At 43.2% G+C, this 21,894-nt stretch overlaps 1 protein-coding gene across 4 annotated transcripts in view; it reads right to left on the bottom strand.

Annotated features, from left to right (window-relative positions):
- The window catches only part of LOC128836856 (zinc finger protein 585A-like), a 30,422-nt gene continuing 8,528 nt past the window's right edge, over positions 1-21,894 (bottom strand). Inside the window, exons 3-8 of one of the 4 annotated variants that reach the window (XM_054027523.1) lie at positions 13,858-14,006; positions 6,798-6,939; positions 6,485-6,576; positions 5,806-5,932; positions 5,522-5,635; positions 1-5,153 (exon numbers count right to left, since the gene is read on the bottom strand). In XM_054027523.1, the coding sequence (XP_053883498.1) occupies positions 2,821-5,153; positions 5,522-5,635; positions 5,806-5,932; positions 6,485-6,576; positions 6,798-6,897 (2,766 nt within the window). In that variant the 5' untranslated portion in view covers positions 6,898-6,939; positions 13,858-14,006 and the 3' untranslated portion in view covers positions 1-2,820. Of the gene's footprint in view, positions 5,154-5,521; positions 5,636-5,805; positions 5,933-6,484; positions 6,577-6,797; positions 7,358-13,857; positions 14,007-21,894 lie in introns of those variants that run through there. The other 3 variants (XM_054027526.1, XM_054027527.1, XM_054027525.1) reach the window with 3 other exon arrangements.

The raw sequence follows: 21,894 nt of genomic DNA, 5'->3' as shown, positions 1-21,894 counted from the left end.
TCGGCTCAATCACTTTATTGATTAGCAATAAAACGGCAGAATACAGAAAGGTCAGACATTTCCAGTGTAGAGAACAGGCTTTCAGTGACTGTAGTTTACATATTTCTTGTGTTGATAATCAACCAATAATTAATAAATGACTAATAATGGATAGGAATTTTAATTGTGATTATATATTTAATGAATAGCCTTCTCTTAAATTTAGATTTGGTTAACAAGTCAGCTTTGAATGAATTTATTAAACAGTCAAGACAGCACATACAATTACTCACAACTGTAGAAGGCCTTCTCTGTAGTTTCAGACAGTCTGGATCCTGTCTGCCAATGGTCTTACTTTCTTATGATTTCTTGTTGTAGTTATACCCTGGTAACTCCTCTTAGTTCAACATTCCAACCCTTATTTATTGCCTCCTCCTAGTGCATACTTTTGCATATCTTAGAGCTTGTCTCCACTTACCAGGGGATCAACGTGCATGATCGATCCTCCGGGGGTCAATTTAGCGGGTCTAGTGAAGACCCGCTAAATTGACCCCTGATTGCTCTCTCGTCGACTCTGGTACTTCAGTGGAACAAGAAGTATAAGATAAGTCGATGGGAGAGTTTCTCCCGTTAACACAGCGCGGTGTAGACACAATAAGTTCACCGAAGGTACGTCACCTGCATAACTTAGGTTGACTTAGCCCCGTCGTGTAGACCTGCCCTTAAGGCTCTTTCCTCAGTTCCCTCTTCCTTGTAATTTTCCAAGTGTTTCAACACCAAGTAGTTAATCATGGTTTATGGCCTTTTTTGGACATTTTTATTTATTACATATCTTGCAAATATGTTGCGGTTAGTACATTGCAAAAATATATCTTATATAAAATATGTCATCAGTTACTGCATTGTAAAATTCCATTCCTTGCTAGATAGCTTTGTTAACTGCAAAGCATCATGGGACTCTTGTCCCAAGGCAAGCCGTAAAATCTTTTCTGACCTAAGTGTCAATACCTCTGTCTGTTCCAATTTGTTTATACCGTCACATATACTCCAGTTGTTTTCAACCTAGTTACTTCCTTGGTTTGTTCATACCACTCATCTCCCTTACACAGCAAAACATTTAGGACTTGCAATTAATGGTTAAAACATCTGCAAACAGATCAGTCTCAGTACCTCTCCATTCCTTATTTCACCAGCAAGCATAGCAATCGGTCACACATATCCTTTATACATTTTGCATACCTGCAAAGCCTTAGGGGACTTTGTCTCATAAGCTAACCAATCACACTCAGGCTTAACTGGCTGTAAGTTTAACAGGGCATTTTCTGTTTTCCATTCATCCCCCAGCACTCTGCCCAACTGTGTGTTTTAGGAGTAAATTGTGAAACCTTTCAGGCAGCTATTCCATACAGGATAAGTAGCAGGTCCCTGCACCAAGGATTATGAGTACTTTTTCCAGACACCTTCAATGGACTATGGGATGCACAGCTCAGGGAGGGAGTAGCACTTGCATTACCAGTTACACTGGCCCAGTTGGGGTACTTGCCTTACAGGAGAAAAATCACGGTGTGCCTACCCACTTGGAATAGACTGAACTGCTAGGGATGGAAGATCCAGGTGAAGATGCACTCGTTGGCATCCCATTATTAACCATATGCCTTTGAAAGTGAGCTGTATCTTTAGCCAATAGTGCTATAGCCAGTTAGTGCATGATAGAAAGCTGTTGTTGCATAAAATATACCAGTGTAATTATGCCTCTGTAACTCTCCAGGTTGACACACTTATTCACAGGAAGTTATGCCATTATAACCGTACTTGCAAAATTATACCAGTAAAACTTCCAGAGTAGATAAACCCTGAGAAATGTTTAACAAAAATACAGTTGCCTCAGTACCAAATACAGAGGTAAAATAACCTTTCTACTCCTACTCGAGATTCCTGTTTATGCATCTCAGGATTGCATGAGCTTTTTTGGAGACAGCATTGCACTGGGAGCTCATATTCAGCTGATTATCCACCACACCCCAAATTTTTTTTTCAGAGTCCCACGTTCCCAGGATAGAATCCCCCATCCTTTAAGTATAGCCTATATTCATACATATATTTACGTTTAGCCACATTAAAATGCGTATTGTTTTCTTTTGCCCAGCTTGCAAAGTGATCCAGTTCACTGTGAATCCGTGACCTGTCCTCCTCATTATTTACCACTCCCCCAATTTATGTGTCATCTGCAAATTTTATCAGTGATCATTTTCTGGTTTTTTTCCGGGTCACTGATAAAAATGTTACATAGCAGCAGATCAAGAATGGATCTCTGCAGGACCCCACTAGAAACACACCTGCTCAATGAGGATTCCCTGTTTACAGTTACAGATTGAGACATCTCAGTTCACCAGGTTTTAATCCATTTGTAGAGTGCCATGTTAAATACCCGTGTCTTCGCAAGGTGCGGAGGATGCCATTTTGTTCTGTAGTGTGTTCAGGGGCTGGATGGAATCGTCCCACTGGCACAGCCAGTCAGGAAGTCATATTCAGGGCTCACATGAGAATGCAATCCATGCATTGCATCCATAGATGGCATGCCGCTGCTCAACTTGCAAAATTAAACTCCACTCCCTTGAAATTCCCACTAACCATCCCCAAAACCCATTGACAGATCAGTTCCTCTCTTCATCAGCTTTGTCCCCCTCCGACATCTCACTCCCATGATCATAAATAAGGCGATACTACCAACCCATCCTCCTTAAACCTTGTATTTTAGAATAAGTATGAGTGGAGACGTGTCTCACCAGAATCAAAAAAGTACCAGCCCATTATTTTCTATCATTACAATTGTAGATCTATTTAATCTGAAGTTACATTTGCTGGATGGGGTTTCTTTTTTAAGTGGACATTTGCCAAGTGTTTAAGGAGATTTGATCGGTCATTGAAGCTTTTCCCACAGTCAGTACATTTGTGAGGTCTATCTCCCCGATGCACAGACTGATGCGCGGTAAGGTGGGACTTCTGAAGAAAGATTTTCCCACATTCAGTACATTTGTGAGGCCTCTCTCCCTGGTGTATTAACTGATGTTGGGAAAGGGCGAACTTCTGACGAAAGCTTTTATCACACTGCACACATTTATAGGGCCGCTCTCCGGTGTGGATCCTCATGTGTTTAGTCAGGGTTGATTTCCGCCCAAAGCCTTGCCCGCATTCGGTGCATTTGTAAGGTTTAGCCCCTGTGTGGGTTCTACAGTGACTGGTAAAGTGTCCTCGCAGCCTGAAGGTTTTGTCGCAGTCGGGACACTGATAGGGTCTCTCTTCCCTGTGGATTCTCTGATGCATAGTAAGGTATGAGTACTCGCTGAAGTTTTTCCCACAGTCAGTACAGCTATAGTTTTTCTCCTCTTTGTGGGTCCTTTCATGTCTGCTGAGTATTGACCTGTACACAAAGCTCTTTCCACAGTCTGCACATACATAGGGTCTCTCTCCGGTATGGTTTTTCTGATGCCTTCGAAGGTGAGCATGCTGGTGGTAGCTTTTCCCACATTCAGCACAGCTGTAACGTTTCTCTTCCAGGTGGGTTTTCTGATGCACAGAAAGAGCTGAGTTGCTACTGAAGCTTTTCTCATTGTCACCATTTGTGCTTGTTTGTGCTCCGGTGTTGGTGCCCTGGTGGGCAATGGTGCTTTTCAATTTCTTGGAATCTCTCTCGCGTTGATTAGATATACTGCCTCTTTTGCCTGCAGGGCGTCTCTGCTGCCTTCGTGCCATGCCCTGACTTCCACAACCTCCTACCTGCTCAGGACCCCAGGGTCTCCCCGATGATGTCCTCTGTGGTTCTTCTGCAGGCCCTTCCCGCTGGAGATTCTTAGCTTCATCTTCACTCATGATCCCATCATTAAATCCTCTAGGTTCCTCTTCTTTGTGGATTCTCTGATGTTGAACAAGTCTCTCTCTTAGGACAAATTGCTGGCCACAGTATGGACACTTATAGGGTCTCTCCACCCTGTGGACTATGTAACGATGATATACAAGGATTGTCTTCGCTCTGAATCTTTTCCCACACTCAGTACATTTATAAGATTGTTCCATTCTGTGACTCATGGTGTGATCTTTGAGCACTGAACTCCGACTGAAGCTTTTCCCGCATTCTTTACATTTATAAGGTCTCTCTCCTTTGTGAGTTCTCAGATGTATCTGAAGGTATTTTTCTTGGGTGAAGCTTTTCCTACACTCACTACACTTGTAAGCACTCTTTTCTGCACCAGTTTGATGATGCTTAATCAGGAGAGAGCAGTCATTGAAAATTTCCCCAAGTTCAGTGTCTGTATTTGGTCTCTTCCCCATGCAGTCTGTATGCTGTGTGCTGGTGTCTTTGGATTTCCTTAAGCCTGTTTTGCTGCAAGTGGATTTACTTTGTCTCGAGTCTGGAGGGTCTCTGTGCTGCTGTCTCACCTTGCCCCTATTCTCACTGGCATCTCCCCACTCAGGGCACTGGGGTTTCCCCGACAACATCATGTCTGGCTTTGCTCTCGCAGACCCTTTCTTCTGGGGATTCTTGTCCCTGTTCTCACTCACAATCCCATCGTTGAACCCTCTAGATGCCTCTTTGTTGTGGATTCTCTGATGCTGAATAAATCTCTCTCTCAGAATAAAGAGCTGGCTGCAGTCTGGACACTTATGGGGTCTCTCTGACTTATGGACTGTGTAACGGTGAAGAACAAGGCTTGTCTTGTGTCTGAATCTTTTCTTGCATTTGTTACATTTATAGGGTCTCTCCCTTCTGTGAATTTTCAGATGTATCTGAAGGTATTCTTGTCGAGTGAAGCTTTTGCCACACTCACTACACTGGACGGCACTCTTTTCTGCACTAGTTTGCTGATAATGTTGAATAAGAAGAGAGCTGTTACTGACTCTTTCCCCCAGTTCATTGATGGTATTTGGTGTCAACCCAATATGGGTTACCGGGTGGACGCTGGTGTCTGTGGATTTCCTCAAGCCTCTTTTGCTGTGAGTAGATTTACTCCTGCCTGGAGAGTCTCCTCTCTGCCGCCCCATTCTGTCCTGACTCTTGCTGACATCTGCCCCATCAGGGCCCTGCGGTCTTCCTGAGAACATCCTGTGCATCTTCACTCCCACAGCCCCTTCCTGCTGGGGACTCTCCTCCTTGTTTTCACTTGCTGTCCTGGTACCTGTTGGGAGAGAGAATCCAGATGGGATTCACTGCATGTGCTGGGGACAGAGGGGGCGGTAAAGGGATTTATCATTGATAACAGAACCTGATAGGCAGGAAGTATATTCCACCAAGTGGCAGAGGAGGGGTGAGTTCTGCCTCAAAGTCTCATCTGAGCCCTAAGAAAAAGGCTGAGGGAGGAAAAGGCTTCTGCCAGGGATCAGGCAGGACGATTGGGAGCCAGGAGTGACACCTGCCATAAGGACAGGACATAATAGTGAGTCAGATGAGATGGGACAGAACAGGGAGAGGACTCAGTGGGTTTGCTGGGATCCCAGCTTTTCCAAGCCCCAGATAGTTTCTCAATTAGTGTCACTCATTCCTCACTTGTCTTAGTGCCTCTTGGGATTTCCCTTTCCGCAGAGCCCTGGAGATCTGGGAGCCACATCTCTTCCCCTCGCTCCATCTGGGACAGCACATCTGGTTTAGCAATCAGAAATTCTGCTCATTGGAAAGAGGTACATGCATCACAACATGTTAAGTATTCGTCGATCACTTAACTACAAAGAACATTCCAAGATGTTCTTTGCTGAAGGGGAAAGACATAATTCATATAGTTTATAAAAGATTTAGGCCATGTCTACACTATGGGGACAATAACAACTGCTCACCCAACGAGAGGAGAGTCTCATAATTCTCCTGCATGACATCTCTGTACAGTTCCTTCTGCTTTTCATCTAAAAGAGCCCATTCATCTTCAGAGAAGTACACGGCCACCTCCTCAAACGTCACTGGCATCTGAAATGACATGGGTCCCCCACTCAGCACCTGTCTGGTCTGGCCACAATCCCACCACTCAGACACAAAATGAGCCGCAAAGGGCAGAGCCATCACCATCAACGCAGCATTGGAGGAGGGGAAGGAATCCCATTTCCCACTCTCCCAACCTTCTCCACTTAGCAAGAGATGCCAGACTCAGCCTGCCCATCCCTACAGGGCTCTTAGTCCCAACTCAGGCCACTCAAGCAAGCACCTGGAGCCACAAGGGAGCCCCATTCAGCACATGCTTTTCCTGCAATAGTCTCACCACTCAGTCGTGGGATGAACTGCCAGGGGCGAATCCTGACCAACTGGAGGGGCATGAAGTGAGCTATCCAGGATGTTGGAGAAGCTCCACATGCACAAGGCACCTCCCAAAGAAAAGGGTGTGATTATTTTATTGATGGGGAAGAAAAAGTTGGAAAGACCATTGAGCAATGGAGGAGCCGGGAGGAGGTGAGAGGAATGAGAGAGGACAAGGAAGCAGCATGGCCCAGGAGGAGGAACAGTGCGGACCGTTTCACAACTCACCATACAGCCGAACCTATGGAGCGAGGCCACCATATCCTGGTCTCCTTCATTCCCCTTATCATAAGGAACAAATAAATAGGGCGCAGGAAGATCTAAAGGATTACAAAGATACCGTTAGAGGGACGCACACAAACACATACGCTCTTGGACCTCATGACTCTATTAGGAACAGGGATTCACCCAGCCTCCATGTGCCACTAGACAACCAAATGCTGTTCCGATGATTTCATGCAGGCTGCCTTGGGGACTCTCCTCCCTACTGTGCTATCCATGCTCCCCAACATCACATGCATCTCCACAAACAACTTATTACCTAGTTGCTGTGAATACTGCAGCTTCTCTCTGAGGTCACAGCTCAGTTGTGGTCCTGGGTGGTGGAACCTCTGAGACCTTGAGCTGGACAGGGGCTCCATCGTCTCAGAAATCCCTTCTCTTCTGATCACACAAACTGAGACCTGGGAAACAGACGTTGTTAGCTCTGTGTGAGGGACAAAGGTAGCAACTGAGGGGCAGTGACAAGTGGCTCTCAGATTCTCTACTAAACAGAGTTATTGAAAGCCAATGGGCTTGCCACACACACGAAAGGGGTTCTGTGTCCCCCCACATTTCCATCTTCCAGTTTTCACCAATATCAGTTGGGTTCTGCCCTTTGATGACTAGAAGAGATCCCTCAATTTTGTATTTCTTCCTTGTAGCCTTCTGCCCAAACCAAATCTTCTTCCTTCCCGTGCTGCTTTTTTCTTCCTAGTGAACCCTTTCTGCACTCAGGTGATGTTACCTCAATTCTACCTTTTATTTGACTGATCCTGGCACCTAGGAATATCAGATCACAATTGCACTCCTGCAGGTAGGTGGCTCTTTTTGTGCTTTTTAATTAACATTATTATTATTTATTGGTATTACCCTAGAGCCCAGGAGTCCTAGTCATGGGCCAGGATTCCACTGTATTGGGTGCTGTACAAAGAGAGAGAAAAGTGACATTCTATTCCACAAAGAGCTTCCCTTGTAACATAATCCCTCTACATTTGAGGGGCATCACTCAAAGGGGTATCCAATTTTCTCATGAGTCTGAGTTAACAGAATTTTATTTAATGAAAATCTTTTTGTTTGAACCTCGACCAGATCCAGATTTAACTGTTCCTCTTTCAAGACCCTTTTTAGACCCAAACAAAGCTTTATACCCGTGCTCTACATTTTCCAGTGTACTTGTCTTTTTGGTAGTGAGAGATTAGCTCTAGTTTGATTTAATTAAGTGCTTTTCCCATAAGGAGCTCCACTTATCATATCAGAACTGCTAGGTTACTTTCGACCTCTGTGTCAGACAAAGCCTTGTCATAAGAAGATGCTGAACTCTGAAGTAACATGAAAATACCCAGAAAACCATCTGTTCTCTGTTTCTTGTTAAATGAGAGACAGTCTATATGATTTACCTGTGTCCAGCTTCATGGTTCAAGATGTATTTGTCACATTCAGATCGAAAAAAGTTTTGACCCTCAAAACTGAGGACACACTTTATTTTACATTTCACATTGATCATTTGGACAAGGGTGCCTGTTTGCTAAGCCATCTCTTACTTAACGGGTAGTAATTTCCAAACCATGCTAGTATAACCAAGGTATGGACTAAATCTTTACAAATTCCCTTGGTGCTTTTGTCTAAAGACATTGGCCAGTGGGCAGCAATCTTTAATTTCCCATTTCAGCTAGGGAGACATTTAGATTACACTGACTAGTTTAAAAGCAATGCAGTCTGTCACTCTCACTTCCATAGCCTCCTAGGGACTGTCAGGAAAGTTACAATATGTCTACACTAGAAAGGTTATGCTGGAGCCCAGCATAGCCCCCTAGTGCAGACGCAATGTACACTGACAGAAGTGTTTCTGATGGCAAGTGAACACCTCCCCGAACAGCATTAGCTATGCTGCTAGCAGCATTTTTCTTTCAGCATAGCTGTGTTCACACTGGGGGTTTTGTCAGCATAGCCATGTTACTGAGGGTGTGTGGTTTTTCAGCCCGACACCGGCATAAGTTTTAAGTGGAGACCAGGCCTTAGTTCCTCTTTTAGAGTACAACCAACTTTTGGCCGCACACCCAGAAGTGTAGCTGGTGCTCTTACTTTTTCACTGTTTCTTTTGCCTGGAAGATGTTTACCTTAAACTAAACTTTACAGAAGCAAAACATAAAGGGATAGTTCCAATAAATAACCCCAAAATTCCTTGTTGAATGTAATTAATACTCCAAGTGTATGGAGGTTAGACTGACTTTGCATTCACAATTGGAATTGCAAGGTTATACATGCCAAAAATAAAACTACCTAAGCATAACATAAGATCTTTTAATTTCTCACTTGCATTTCATAGAATTATAGAAATGTAGGGCAGGGAGGGGCCTCAAAGGGTCATCCAGTCCAGTCTCCTGGGCTAAGGCAGGACCAGGTAAACCATCTAGACCATCCTAGACAGGTGTTTGTCCAACCTGTTTTTACATCCTCCACCGATAGGGATTCCACCACTGCCCATGGAAAATTATTCCAGAGCTTAACTACCCATCTTGTTAGAAAGATTTTCCTAATACTACCGGACCTAGGACTGATCCCTGCGGAACCCCACTGGATACACACTCCCACTTTGATAGCGGACCATTGATGATTACTCTTTGAGTAGGGGCTGTCAATAATTTTTGCATCCACCTTATAGTAATTTAATCTAGACCACATTTCCCTAGTTTCCTTATGATAATGTTATGTGGGACTGTGTCAAAAATCTAAGTAAAATTGAGACCATAAAACATCAGAGTTGGAAGGAACCTCAGGAGGTTATCTAGTCCAACCCCCTGCTCAAAGCAAGACCAATCCCCAGACAGATTTTTATCCCAGTTCCCTAAATAGCCCCCTCAAGGATTGAACTCACAAGCCTGGGTTTAGCAGGCCAATGCTCAAACCACTGAGCTATCCCTCCCACCATGTCTGCTGCTTCCCCCTATACATTAGGCCAGTAACCCTCAGCTTGCTTAGTGCTAGGTCAACAACCAGCTTTAAAAACTTTTTTTAACCTTTTACTAAAGGTACCGAGGAAAAAAAGAAAAAACAATTAAGCAATTTGAAATGTAAAGTATAAAGCAAGGCTTTCATTTCAACTATATCCCTTATTCCATTTTCCTTTAGCTGTAGAGAGTTTTTAGAAGAGGGGGAAGGAATCTTTTAGATGGTGCTAAGGATGGTAACAACCTTCCTTTTTGTGGGGGAAGAGAAGAAGTTAGTTGAAATGGGCTGAAGTTGCTGTTTCTGTTTTTAAAGTCTGCTCTCGTGTCCGTGAAGACAGAACAAAACAAATGCACAGAAAAGGGAGAGGTAAGAACAAGACAGACAGAAAATGCAGTTCTGTCTCGTGTGCTGACTCTTACTTGCAATCTCGCTGCTGGAGAAACAGAAAAAAGAAAAAGGTACTTGGTTGTGTTTTAAGGTTTGCAAATTCCTCATCCCAAAATTGGGATTTTCAAATCTTATTTGATTGGATGCTACAAAAAAAAAAATCACATTTGAACCCGATGTTAATAAAGATAAGAACTTACAACTCACTTTATTTGTAGCTTTATTTGGCTTTGTCCATATCGTTAGTAATTTGTATGAGCTGAGGTTTTTTTACAGGCCAATAATGACTTTAACTGTAACTCTAGTGGGGGAATGTAGACAAGAAAGGTGGGTGTACTTTGGATAGTTAAATCCTGATAGGCTGGGTTGGACTGGAATTAATGGAGATGTTTTTAAAAGTGGAAATAGGGGAAATAGCTTGATTTCCTATTAAAGTGGGTTGCTTTGGAGTAAAATAAATATTTGGTTTTGTGACAAGACACTTTAAGGAACCATATTGGTACCTCTTGATTGGTAACCACGCAAAAATGGCTATTTTTAGCATAGGTTACCCTTTTTATTAGAGTTTTTTAATTGGTCAGCCTTACCAGGCATGATGATGAATTTTGTAAAAAAAAAATTCTGCAGTTTACACAGAACAGTGATTGTCTTAAACACGTTACACCTACAGATATACGGAGGCCCTTTTTTAGAGCAACAGGCCATCTGTGGTACTTTTCAGGTTTGAGTTCGAGTGTGATAGACCACCAAGGGAGGTACATGAACGTGTTTCCTATAGATGTCGCCTTTGAGGTGACCTATAGAATGGACAGCTACCAATTGCCAGTACACATTCTTGTCTGGGTTAAATACTGGTAATGAGACTGTGAATGAGACATACAAGGATCATGCCATTATACAATTTTTTGAAAAAGAACAACCGTTTTGGTTAGGGTGAGGTGTTACAGATCCCATCTTGTTTATAGCACCCACTGATAAATGCCGGCATGAATTTAAACATGCGGATTGGGGTTTGTTTTTTCAGCGTTTGAAAACATTTGGGACAGTACCAACTTAACAGTTGCTCATTTTTAATTAAGTTAAGAACCTTTCTTAATTTTAAGGATTGTGATATATTAGTGATTACATTTACAACGTATTTTCCATATGCGGAGCATATAATCTTTTTTAAGTGTTGATTCCTGGGCTGATTACTGTTTTAAGCGATTAGCTGATTAATTTTATGTTGGGTTTTATTAAATAGTTGGGTTATGTTATGCATATTAGGAACAGTAAATTGCTTTTTCTGTGACAATTTTTTTATTTTTTGTAACATTGGATTTAAATATTCGCTTGGTTTTAAATTGACACTTTTGAATTAAATAGTTCTGTTAGGGATTTTAAACTTTTAAGGAGATTTAAGCTACGCTTTCTTCTAGAGGTATGTGGTTTATGGAATTTATTATTAATTCCCAACAGAACAATATTTTGCACTTGTTGATGTGAATAAAATTGCAGCCCAAGTTGTACTGAGAAAAAGGAAGCCACTTTGGTATGCTGACAATAGCTAATTTTTTCTAGATACCAATTAAACAAATTTAACACTACAGGAATATGCATAAACTGAACCTGATTACTTTTTCTATTATGGGTGTTGTGGTGAGACCAGTATCAGGGTCTGGGTTTATTATTGGACAAGTTACATTATTTGGTATTGGGTTATTATAATTATAGTTAATACTTGGATTTTGAACCTAAAGTTCAAATGTAACATTTAGTACACTTTTTTGCTTTCTGATTTGGTTTGAAAATTAGCTATAATGAGCATTTTATATTGTTCTTTATTTTTATATTTAAGTTTATATAAGGTTAAACTCCCCCCACACACACACACACACATCATTATTAGATTATTACAAATGGCTTTTTTTTTTTTTTTTTTTTTTTTTAAGGTTTTATAAGGTATTCTGTGTTTTAGGGAAGTTGAATTTGTTGGTGAGGAGGTATACATTTTACATTCTTCCCCCCCTTTGAGTTATTATTTAAAAGGCCAAATGTTTTTCCAGCCATTGGATGGCAACGAGATTACTTTAACCAATTGATATTTAAAGGTGACATTTTTCCCTTTAATTTCCTTAACCTGGTGTAGAGGACTGTGGATAAGTTTTGGGTTGAGTATAATAGTTCGTTCCTTTTGTGTTGGTATGTTTTGTTTTACATGCTTAGGCAATTGAGCACAACAGTGTAGTCTGGTTTTATGGGGTTGTAACACAGTTTAGTTCCAAATTTGTGATTTTGGCTTAGTTTTACCCTTAGAGCAATGATAAGGGTATAGTAAATTAGAAATATTAGTGTTTCTTTTATGGTTGCAATTTGCTGGACTTCAGCTGTGGTGATTATGTTGGATGCTGTTTATTTAAGTTCTGAGGAGGAAGTTGCTTCTGTGACCTGAATGATTGATAGAGCTTTAACTGATTAGCATGGTAGATTTTGTTTTTATTACACTTGCCTTCTGTTCTTTTAATGTTATGCACTGCTGAACTGAGTTTATTGATGACCTGGAAGGGTCCAATCCATTGGTTACACAGCCCAGGCTCCGGTGTTTTATATGATAACAGCATTACTTGGTTTTCAACCTTTTATGTTTTTTTGTTTTGTTTTTGTTTTTATTAAAGTAAGCCTTTGCCTTTTGTTTGGATTGTCCCTGTTTAGCTGCTACCTGCAAATGGACGTGATTTAAATGTTTTTGCAGATTTTGCAGGCAGGTGTCCATTTTTAATTTATTTAATTGAGTGCCACTGGTGTGCCAAATTAAATGGGGAGGCAGTGACTTGGATCTCTGCAGGCATGAATTGTTCTGGGCAGCATCTGCAAATAAAGGAACACGGTCCCGGGCCCCTACAAGGGGTCCAAACGCATAACCCTGTCGAGGGGCACACCCACTTGAAGGTCCAGGATTATTACGTGGGTTAGGGTCATTTTGCCGACACTGGTACCTAGGGAATCTAGGAACACCTCAGCCTAACCATGGGGGTCCCTCAATCCTCACGGTGGGATTAGCTTGTGGTTCCTGAAGTATTGCAACAGGGGCTCCACGCTGACCTATTTCAGGACCTCCCTGAGAATATGCCTTGGCCAGGGGTAGTAACAGAATATTTTTGATTTTTTTTTTTTTTAAACTTTAATTGGCCACCCTGGAACAGTGATTGGTACTGCTAACCAGCGGAAGTATTTTACCAGCGATGCATACCTAATAGGTGAGCCATTAGAAGATGTGAACCCTTTTGTTTTTCAACATGGTAGAAACTTTGTGAGAGAATTGCATACCCATACGGAGTTTGAAAAGAGACAGATACTTTGGTATGTGGTGGTGATGGAGAACTGCACACAGTACTCCAACACACAAGCCACCGCTGTTATTGTAGCATATTGAGCCGAATGTGGAATGCATGCATATGCCTTCTTCCAAGGCTCTTTTTTCTCCTCGGGAGGAACTGCGTAGATTTTAAACCCGGTATAAGGTTTGCCTTGATGGTAAATAACTAGAACCGTTAACAAAGAAATGATACCTTTTAACGGAATTTGTTTTCTGGCTTAATGGTTGGAAAAGCTATTTTTTTCCTTCCCCCTTAGAGTCAATTGATTAAGATCGGGACACACATGTGGCTCCCCTTAGTACGGTAGGGCAGTTGGTAACAAAGATGGTGTCCTAACAGGTTTTACTGCAATATTTTTTGCAGCAGCAGCAATGCCCAGTGGGCTAGGCGAGCATTTGAGACTTGCCCATCTTTTACCCTATTGGACAGTAAGAACTGAAAGGGAGTATGCGATGCGGGTAATATGACTGGGCTGAGGCCAATTAGAAAATAGAAGTGTTGTATCGCCTAACTGGTGGCCAATAGGTACTTTTCACAATTGTCATACTTATGTTCAATTGATGACATTAAACGGGAGGCATAGGCCACAGGTCTGATTTTTTCATGCCTCTCTTGTGAAGCCACAGCCGCTAACGCATTAACACTTACCGCTACCTTTAGATGATCGGGTATCTTAGGATTTGGAATGATCAACACCAGAGCCTTGACAATGGTCTGTTTTAGCTGGGATACTGCTTCCGTGTGTTGCTCAGTTCATTTTCATTGGACGCTTTTCTTTAACAGTTGGTACAAGGGACCTGCAATGGAAGCAAAATTAAGAATGAAATTCCTGTGGTACCCAATTAAACACAAAAAGGATTTTAAAGCTGTTAGGTCCTGTGGTAAAGGCGATGTTTGAATTGCATTTACTTTTTGTTACGCCAGGGTTTTACCCCATTTTGTCAGGGACAGGCCCAAGAAAGAGACACGGTTGGCCATTAGCTGTGCCTTGGCCGGATTGCATTCTAGCCCTGCTTCCTTTAGCATCTGCAGGAGCTTGTCAAGCCTTTTCAGATGCTCCCTCTTGGTTCGTGTTGCTAAACAAAGGTCATTTACGTATTGAAACAGAACAGTTGGTTTAGAAAATTGCGACAGTACCCGCCTCATTTGTGCATAGAATGAAGCTGGAGAATTTGTATATCCCTGGGGTAAATGTGTTTAGGAATAAGAACAGGAGTACTTGTGGCACCTTAGAGACTAACAAATTTATTAGAGCATAAGCTTTCGTGGGCTACAGCCCACTTCTTCGGATGCATATAGAGTGGAACATATATTGAGGAGATATATACACACACATACAGAAAGCATAAACAGGTGGAAGTTGTCTTACCAACTCTGAATACTTATGGACTGGGAATGGCTGAGCCACTACAAACATTGAATCTATCTCCCCTTGTAAGTATTCTCACACTTCTTATCAAACTGTCTGTACTGGGCTATCTTGATTATCACTTCAAAAGTTTTTTTCTCTTACTTAATTGGCCTCTCAGAGTTGGTAAGACAACTCCCACCTGTTCATGCTCTCTGTATGTGTGTATATATATCTCCTCAATATATGTTCCACTCTATATGCATCCAAAGAAGTGGGCTGTAGTCCACGAAAGCTTATGCTCTAATAAATTTGTTAGTCTCTAAGGTGCCACAAGTACTCCTGTTCTTTTTGCGGATACAGACTAACACGGCTGCTACTCTGAAACCTGTGTTTAGGAATATTGGCTTCCCTGGAAACTAAATGCAAAACAGTACTGTGAAATGCAGGCCAATGGTAATGTCCAAAAGCTGTTACTGATGTCAAGGACAGTAAACCACAGAGCCTCTGGACTTGATTAGATCTGGCATTTTGACCACTGTAGGGGCACAAGTGGGTGTGACCTGATTTAGGCACCTGTAATTAATTGTGAGATGCCAAGAACCATCTAGTTTCTTCACAGGCCAAATAGGGGAATTGGCAGTGGAAATACATCTACATAGTACTCCCTGTGTCAGCAAAAACTTGATAGTCTTTTCTAGGTATGGGTTTGCCTGGTCTGGGTAAGGATATTGTCTTTGGGCTGATACATCTTTTCCTTTTACAACAATAGTGATTGCCATACATCCACAATCATGTTTGTGTTTAGCAAAGCCATCCGCATGCTTGCGAAGTAAAGCATGTAACTCAAGTTGGTTTGCATGATTAGCCACTATTTTGTTTAAATCATACCCCTCCACTGGAGACACCATGCCATCCTCAGGTATGATTACTGGTGAGTCATCCTTTGCCTGTTCTACGGTGACACAACAATAGGTTAACCAAATCAAGAACACAGCCCTGTTCGTATAGGAAATCAGTTTCCAATAGGCAATTCTTTGGGTTTGCTAATTTTATTAATGCAAACATATGAACCTTTTTTAGGTGACCTATCTGTACTTTAAGGGGTTTAGAAGTGTGGTAACAACCTGATTGCTTGCAAAAGTTGAAAGTGTTTTTGTACGCCCTGATGATAGAGAAGAGGATCAAGGATCCTTGACATGGATAATGCCAATTGCTCCCCCAGTATCTATAATAAAATTCCTGTGGCGGCCCCCTACCGCTGCAGATACTGTGGGTCTCCCGCTTGCATCCCTGCCTAAAGGGACTATGACTTCACTTGGGGCCAGTTGGCATCATGCCGAGTAATTTGTAGAGTATGCAGGCAAATAATCTATGGGTTTTCCTTTTATCTCTTCAGAGGCAGCCAACTCTGGAGGAGGAGAGGCTGTCCACCGGAGAGAAGGAAATGGATCATTGGAGGCCACTGGACCGTTCGAGGGTGCTGGGCCTTGCCTTCCATCATCAGCTCATTCACGCGTGCTTGGAGTTCCCGGATAGTCCGTCGTTGAGCCTCAAGCGTCTGCTGCACTGTCTTAAACATTATTACAACTGAGTTTTAATTTCTCTGGGGAGGCAGTGACTTGGATCTTTGCAGGCGTGAATTGTTTTGGGCGGCATCTGAAAAGAAGGAACACGGTCCCGGGCCCCTACATGGAATCCAAACGCATAACCCTGTCAAGGGGCACGCCCACTCGAAGGTCCAGGATTATTACGTGGGTTAGGGTCATTTTGCCGACACTGGTACATAGAGAATCTAGGAACACCTTGGCCTAACCCTGGGGGTCCCTCAATCCTTACAGTGGGATTAGCTTGTGGTTCCTGAACTATTGCAACAGGGGCTCCACAATGACCTATTTTAGGGCCTTCCTGAGAATATGCCTTGGCCAGTAAGGCTAATGCCTTCTTTAAAGAAGTGCTATCATTTATATGCATGTTCCCCATTTTCAGGAAAAGGTTAAGAGAGTTATTGACTGTGGGGATGTATCATCCCTACACCAACCTAATGAAAAGTTCCATGAGGAGGTAAGGGTCACGATGGGACACTTGCCAGGTAAACAAATCATGGCCTTATGTAAGTACCCTGGTGGTCTAGGATTATATAAAATGATCATGGCCTTATGTAAGACCCCCTGGTGGTCTAGGATTATATAAAATGATCATGGCCTTATGTAAGGCCCCCTGGTGGTCTAGTATTATATAAGATGAGGTAAACAAATCATGGCCTTATGTAAGGAACAGTTGAACCAATCGGTGTGGGGCTATACATGTGATAAACACATGATTCTCCTTCTTGTCCAATCCGTAAATGTGTTATTATAGCCTAATTGTGTTATGTAATGTTGAGAAAAACTATAAAAGAAAGCTTGTAATAAACAGAATTGGATTCAGCTTGCAACCACATTGGTCGTGTGCTTTATCCGCTCCGCCTGGGACGCCACAAATGGTGACCCCGACGTGATTCGGCTTGGACATCGAGGCAGCCGACTAAAGCGTTCGGTGAGAAAAGGCGGAGGTGGCAGCCGCGACAGGAGGTACCGGAAAATACCGGCTCCTGGTCGTCCGAGAGAGACGTTCGTGAGCTCACAGCCGACAGAAGCGTTCGGTGAGGAAAGGCGGAGATGGTAGCCGCGGCAGGAGGTACCGGAGGATACCGGCTCCTGGTCGTCCGAGAGAGACGTTCGTGAGCTCACAGCCGACTAAAGCGTTCGGTGAGAAAAGGCGGAGGTGGCAGTCGCGGCAGGAGGTACCGGAGGATACCGGCTCCTGGTCGTCCAAGAGAGACGTTCGTGAGCTCACAGCCGACTGAAGCGTTCGGTGAGAAAAGGCGGAGGTGGCAGCCGCGGCAGGAGGTACCGGAGGATACCGGCTCCTGGTCGTCCGAGAGAGACGTTCGTGAGCTCACAGGTGAGCGGCTGCATTTAATAAAATGGGCTCTGCTTTGTCTGCAGAGGAGGAGACGGTGCATGATTTTTTATTACGCATCGCTAAAAAGCGGGGAGAGAAGCTTCCCTCTAACGCGTTGTCCCGTTTGTTGAAATGGGGGCAGAGACGCGGGTTTTTTGTTACTCCTGATACTGTCTTTAATAAGGCAGTCTGGGAAAGTCTAGGCTCTGACCTCTGGGAGTCAGTCTCTCACGGCAACAAGGAGGCCGTGTCATTAAGCCAAATATGGTGCAAATCTAAGAAACTGATAGAGACGCTTGCCAGTCGGCCATTAATGACCTCTTTCGGCCAAAAGAGGAGCCGCCTTATGTGTTGCCGGTGGGAGCCCGTAAGTTCTTTGGGGGTAAGGACACTATCATACCACTCATCCCCGGTGTACCCAAAGCTGATCCTAGTATCGTCCCGTTACCGGACGACCCCGCGAATAAAATGGAGGTCTCAAGCCCAGAAGGGGATAAGTTACAAGAATTTCGGGCGGAAATGTACAAACAGGGCCTTCAGCTACAGGACATGCTGAATCAGTTGTCCCATTTGGCCGGTAAGAGCCATCCCCCGCAGTCCCACACATTGCGAGCCCTGAACCAGCCCGGCTTTCCTGTCACCAATGATGTTTGTACCCCAGAGTTCCGGGCGGAGTTCCCGGGGCAGGGTGAGCAGTTGCGGAATAGGTTGGAAAGAATGGCGGAGCCAGGCTTATCTAACTTTGAAAGGACATATAGGAAAAATCCACCGGATAAGATCCCTCCGGCAGATGATATTGCTACCCGAACACCATACCGCCACACAGAAGCCAAACAACGTCCCCGCAACACCGGACCTGCACTTGTTGTTTGCTACAACCTAGACACCTAATAATGCTGTACTTCTGTTTGTTCGGACTCCTTATTATAGGAGCAGGGGTCTTTGTATGTCCAAACTCTGTACCTTTTGTTAACCCACGACAAAATGTTTGAATCACCTGGGCGAACCAAACTGGCCAAAAAGCCCTTTTTGCTTGTTCATGGCCACCCCATCGGATCCCCAATGGTTTTCGTGGGTATTTATGTAATGTTATGTTTTTTAATAGTTCTCCATATATTTCCCAGTTGTTAAATGTCATCTGTCGTCAGTTTTATAGGTTCAAAAAAAAAAAAAAAAAGTAGTAAGGTGGCTAGTAATTGTCCTAATGTTAGTTGGACCCTCCTATAGGCCTTATTTAAGAAAAAGGGGGGAGGTGTGGGGATGTATCATCCCTACACCAACCTAATGAAAAGTTCCATGAGGAGGTAAGGGTCACGATGGGACACTTGCCAGGTAAACAAATCATGGCCTTATGTAAGTACCCTGGTGGTCTAGGATTATATAAAATGATCATGGCCTTATGTAAGACCCCCTGGTGGTCTAGGATTATATAAAATGATCATGGCCTTATGTAAGGCCCCCTGGTGGTCTAGTATTATATAAGATGAGGTAAACAAATCATGGCCTTATGTAAGGAACAGTTGAACCAATCGGTGTGGGGCTATACATGTGATAAACACATGATTCTCCTTCTTGTCCAATCCGTAAATGTGTTATTATAGCCTAATTGTGTTATGTAATGTTGAGAAAAACTATAAAAGAAAGCTTGTAATAAACAGAATTGGATTCAGCTTGCAACCACATTGGTCGTGTGCTTTATCCGCTCCGCCTGGGACGCCACAATTGACCAACAAACTACCATATGATGGCTTATCTGTTTTCTCTTTTATGTGACTGTGCCATGCTGCACTTAACCACAGGTGAAATTGATTGGGGGACTCATTAGGTATCTGCTTTAGGTTAGACAGGATGGCCACTTCAGCTTGTCCCGGATGCAGATTATGTTCCAATAAGGCTACTGTCTCTTTAAAAGATCTCTCTCCTACCCTAAACTCAGGTGGCAAAGTACTCCAGAATGCTCAATTCACTGTGAGGAGTTGTAAGATTTTAACCCAATCTTTTCTTGGTAAGCCAAACACTTTTGCTGTTTTTTGTACATGTTGTGCATGCATTGCAACCGAAAAATCCTCCATCATTCCCACTACCAGATCTAGTATCTGTAACAACTGCTACATGGCAATCAGAATTAGAATTTGAGGATCTTTTCTCCGGATCGGGATTTAGGCTTTTATTTGAGCTTGAATCTATAATTTTTATGTTTTGACTTTTTCTCCCCAATTCACATTTTTCCCCTCGGAGCTATTAGAACTTTCCTCTGGAAATAATCCTGGATGAGCAGGATAACTTTCCATAAAACCTCTACATCCTACACTCCAGGCATCTCCACACGGATGCAGGACATCTTTCAGTTCATTAAGATCTGATGCAGTAGGGTGTTCTACCGGTACACCAGGTAATACCAGCATATACCAAGGGTTTGTAGAGGGTTCACAAAATTCTAGGGACCTAGGCAATGTTGATGATTGCCCAAATGCCAATAAGTGTCCACCCAAAGGGGCTGGGTCTCTTGATCTATATGGTGCCGATGTAATATTGGGTGGAGGAGCAGGAATTGCATCCCTTGGTTGTTGTATCTTTCTCTGTTGTAACCTAGAGATTACTACATCACAGGCATTAGCTACTCATGTCATTTGTGACACCGCATCTTCTAGTCCCTGAACAATTACAGTCTCTAAAGACACTCCCTCTTCACTATCAGGGGAGGACACTAACAGAGGAGAGGATATTTCCTCCCCCTTTGCTCTGCTCACCTTATCCTTTACATCACTAGTCGCCTTCTCTGTAATGACACTCAATTACACCTCTTGTGTTGCCACCCTAGGACTTCCTTTTTTTTAAATCTGCAGACTGCTGGTAGCTGCTGCACTGCTAACTTCCTCTTTTGACTCTCCCAGTGGCTTCTGAGACTCAGGCTACATCTACACTACAGGGAGGGGGTCGATTTAAGATACGCAAATTCAGCTACGTGAATAGCATAGCTGAATTCGACGTATCGCAGCCGACTTACCCCGCTGTAGGGTCGGCGGCAAAATCGACCTCTGCGGCTTCCCGTCGACGGCGCTTACTCCCACCTCCGCTAGTGGAGTAAGCTTCGATTCGGGGATCGATTGTCGCGTCCCAACGGGACGCAATAAATCGATCCCCGAGAGGTCGATTTCTACCAGCCAATTCAGGCGGGTAGCGTAGACCCAGCCATATCTCCAACTCCGCTCCTAAAGGTACTGTATCAGCCTGAACTAACTCTCTCGCCCTACTTTTAGTAACTGGCCCTGCAGGTTTCTCTATCTTCGTCGGTTTCACCATGCCAATAGAATCATAGAATATCAGGGTTGGAAGAGACCTCAGGAGGTCATCTAGTCCAACCCCCTGCTCAAAGCAGGGCCAATCCGCAGACAGATTTTTGCCCCAGATCCCTAAATGGCCCCCTCAAGGATTGAACTCACAACCCTGGGGTTAACAGGCCAATGCTCAAAGATGGGAACTGATTCTTTGTCCTCCTCTAATACATTTTCTATCTTTTCCAACTCTTTGATTCTTTTCAACAGCCGACCTCAGTCTGATTTATAGCTGTCCAGTAATTTTAAGCTGACATTCACTCGCTCCTGCCAACAGTGTGCTTCCTCTCCTGCTTCCTATATTTGGTACCTACACCGTTTTAACGTTTTCTTTAACTCCTGCTTCTTTTGGAAAAGTACTGACTGCTTCTTTGACACTACATGTAGCCGATTTGTTAAATCCTGAATAACCTTTCCTCCCTCATCCAAAGTTTGCTGGGCTTCTCTGAGTAACTAATTTTTTATTCAATTTCTTTCCCCGTGAACTACAAGCTACGAGCAGACATTCAACAGCTATTCCCTTCACCAGTTTAGCCTTTTTTTTTTTTTTTTTTTTTTTTTTTTTTGCTTTGTTTCTACATTAAACACCTCACTTACAAAACCCCACGGGTTAAAATGCTTAGAGATCATTTCGCTATTTCTCAGCTGTACTAAACCTCCATCATGTTTCTGAATGTATTTTCTGGCAAAGTTTTGTAAAGCCAGACTGCGGGTAACTCCAACAGACTCTACTCTTGCCCTTGCTCCACTCATCCTAACACATAACATAGAACTCATTTCAATTCTAAAACTTCACTATTGACTAGCCTATGTAATAAACTATATAATGAACACTCTGCTGTTCTTTACTCTGAAACTGAAGGTGTCCCTTCACAGAAACAAACAACACCCCAAATCGTTTTTTACACTTAGTTCAATAAGTCCCAAATAAACGATAGAGAGGTGGGGGCGCGTTCCCCTCTCTTCCCTCGATGGCTCAAAGCTGATTGAGAGGTCTCTTTTCCTCTGTCGGGACCTGCCAAACAGCTGGGGAAACTGAGGCAGATGGATCAGAGG

Source organism: Malaclemys terrapin, chromosome 4, assembly GCF_027887155.1.
Source record: "Malaclemys terrapin pileata isolate rMalTer1 chromosome 4, rMalTer1.hap1, whole genome shotgun sequence".
In the NCBI taxonomy this organism is placed as follows: domain Eukaryota; kingdom Metazoa; phylum Chordata; order Testudines; family Emydidae; genus Malaclemys; species Malaclemys terrapin.
The sequence above is the reverse complement of the archived record's forward strand: the minus strand, read 5'-3'. Positions and strand labels throughout refer to the sequence as shown.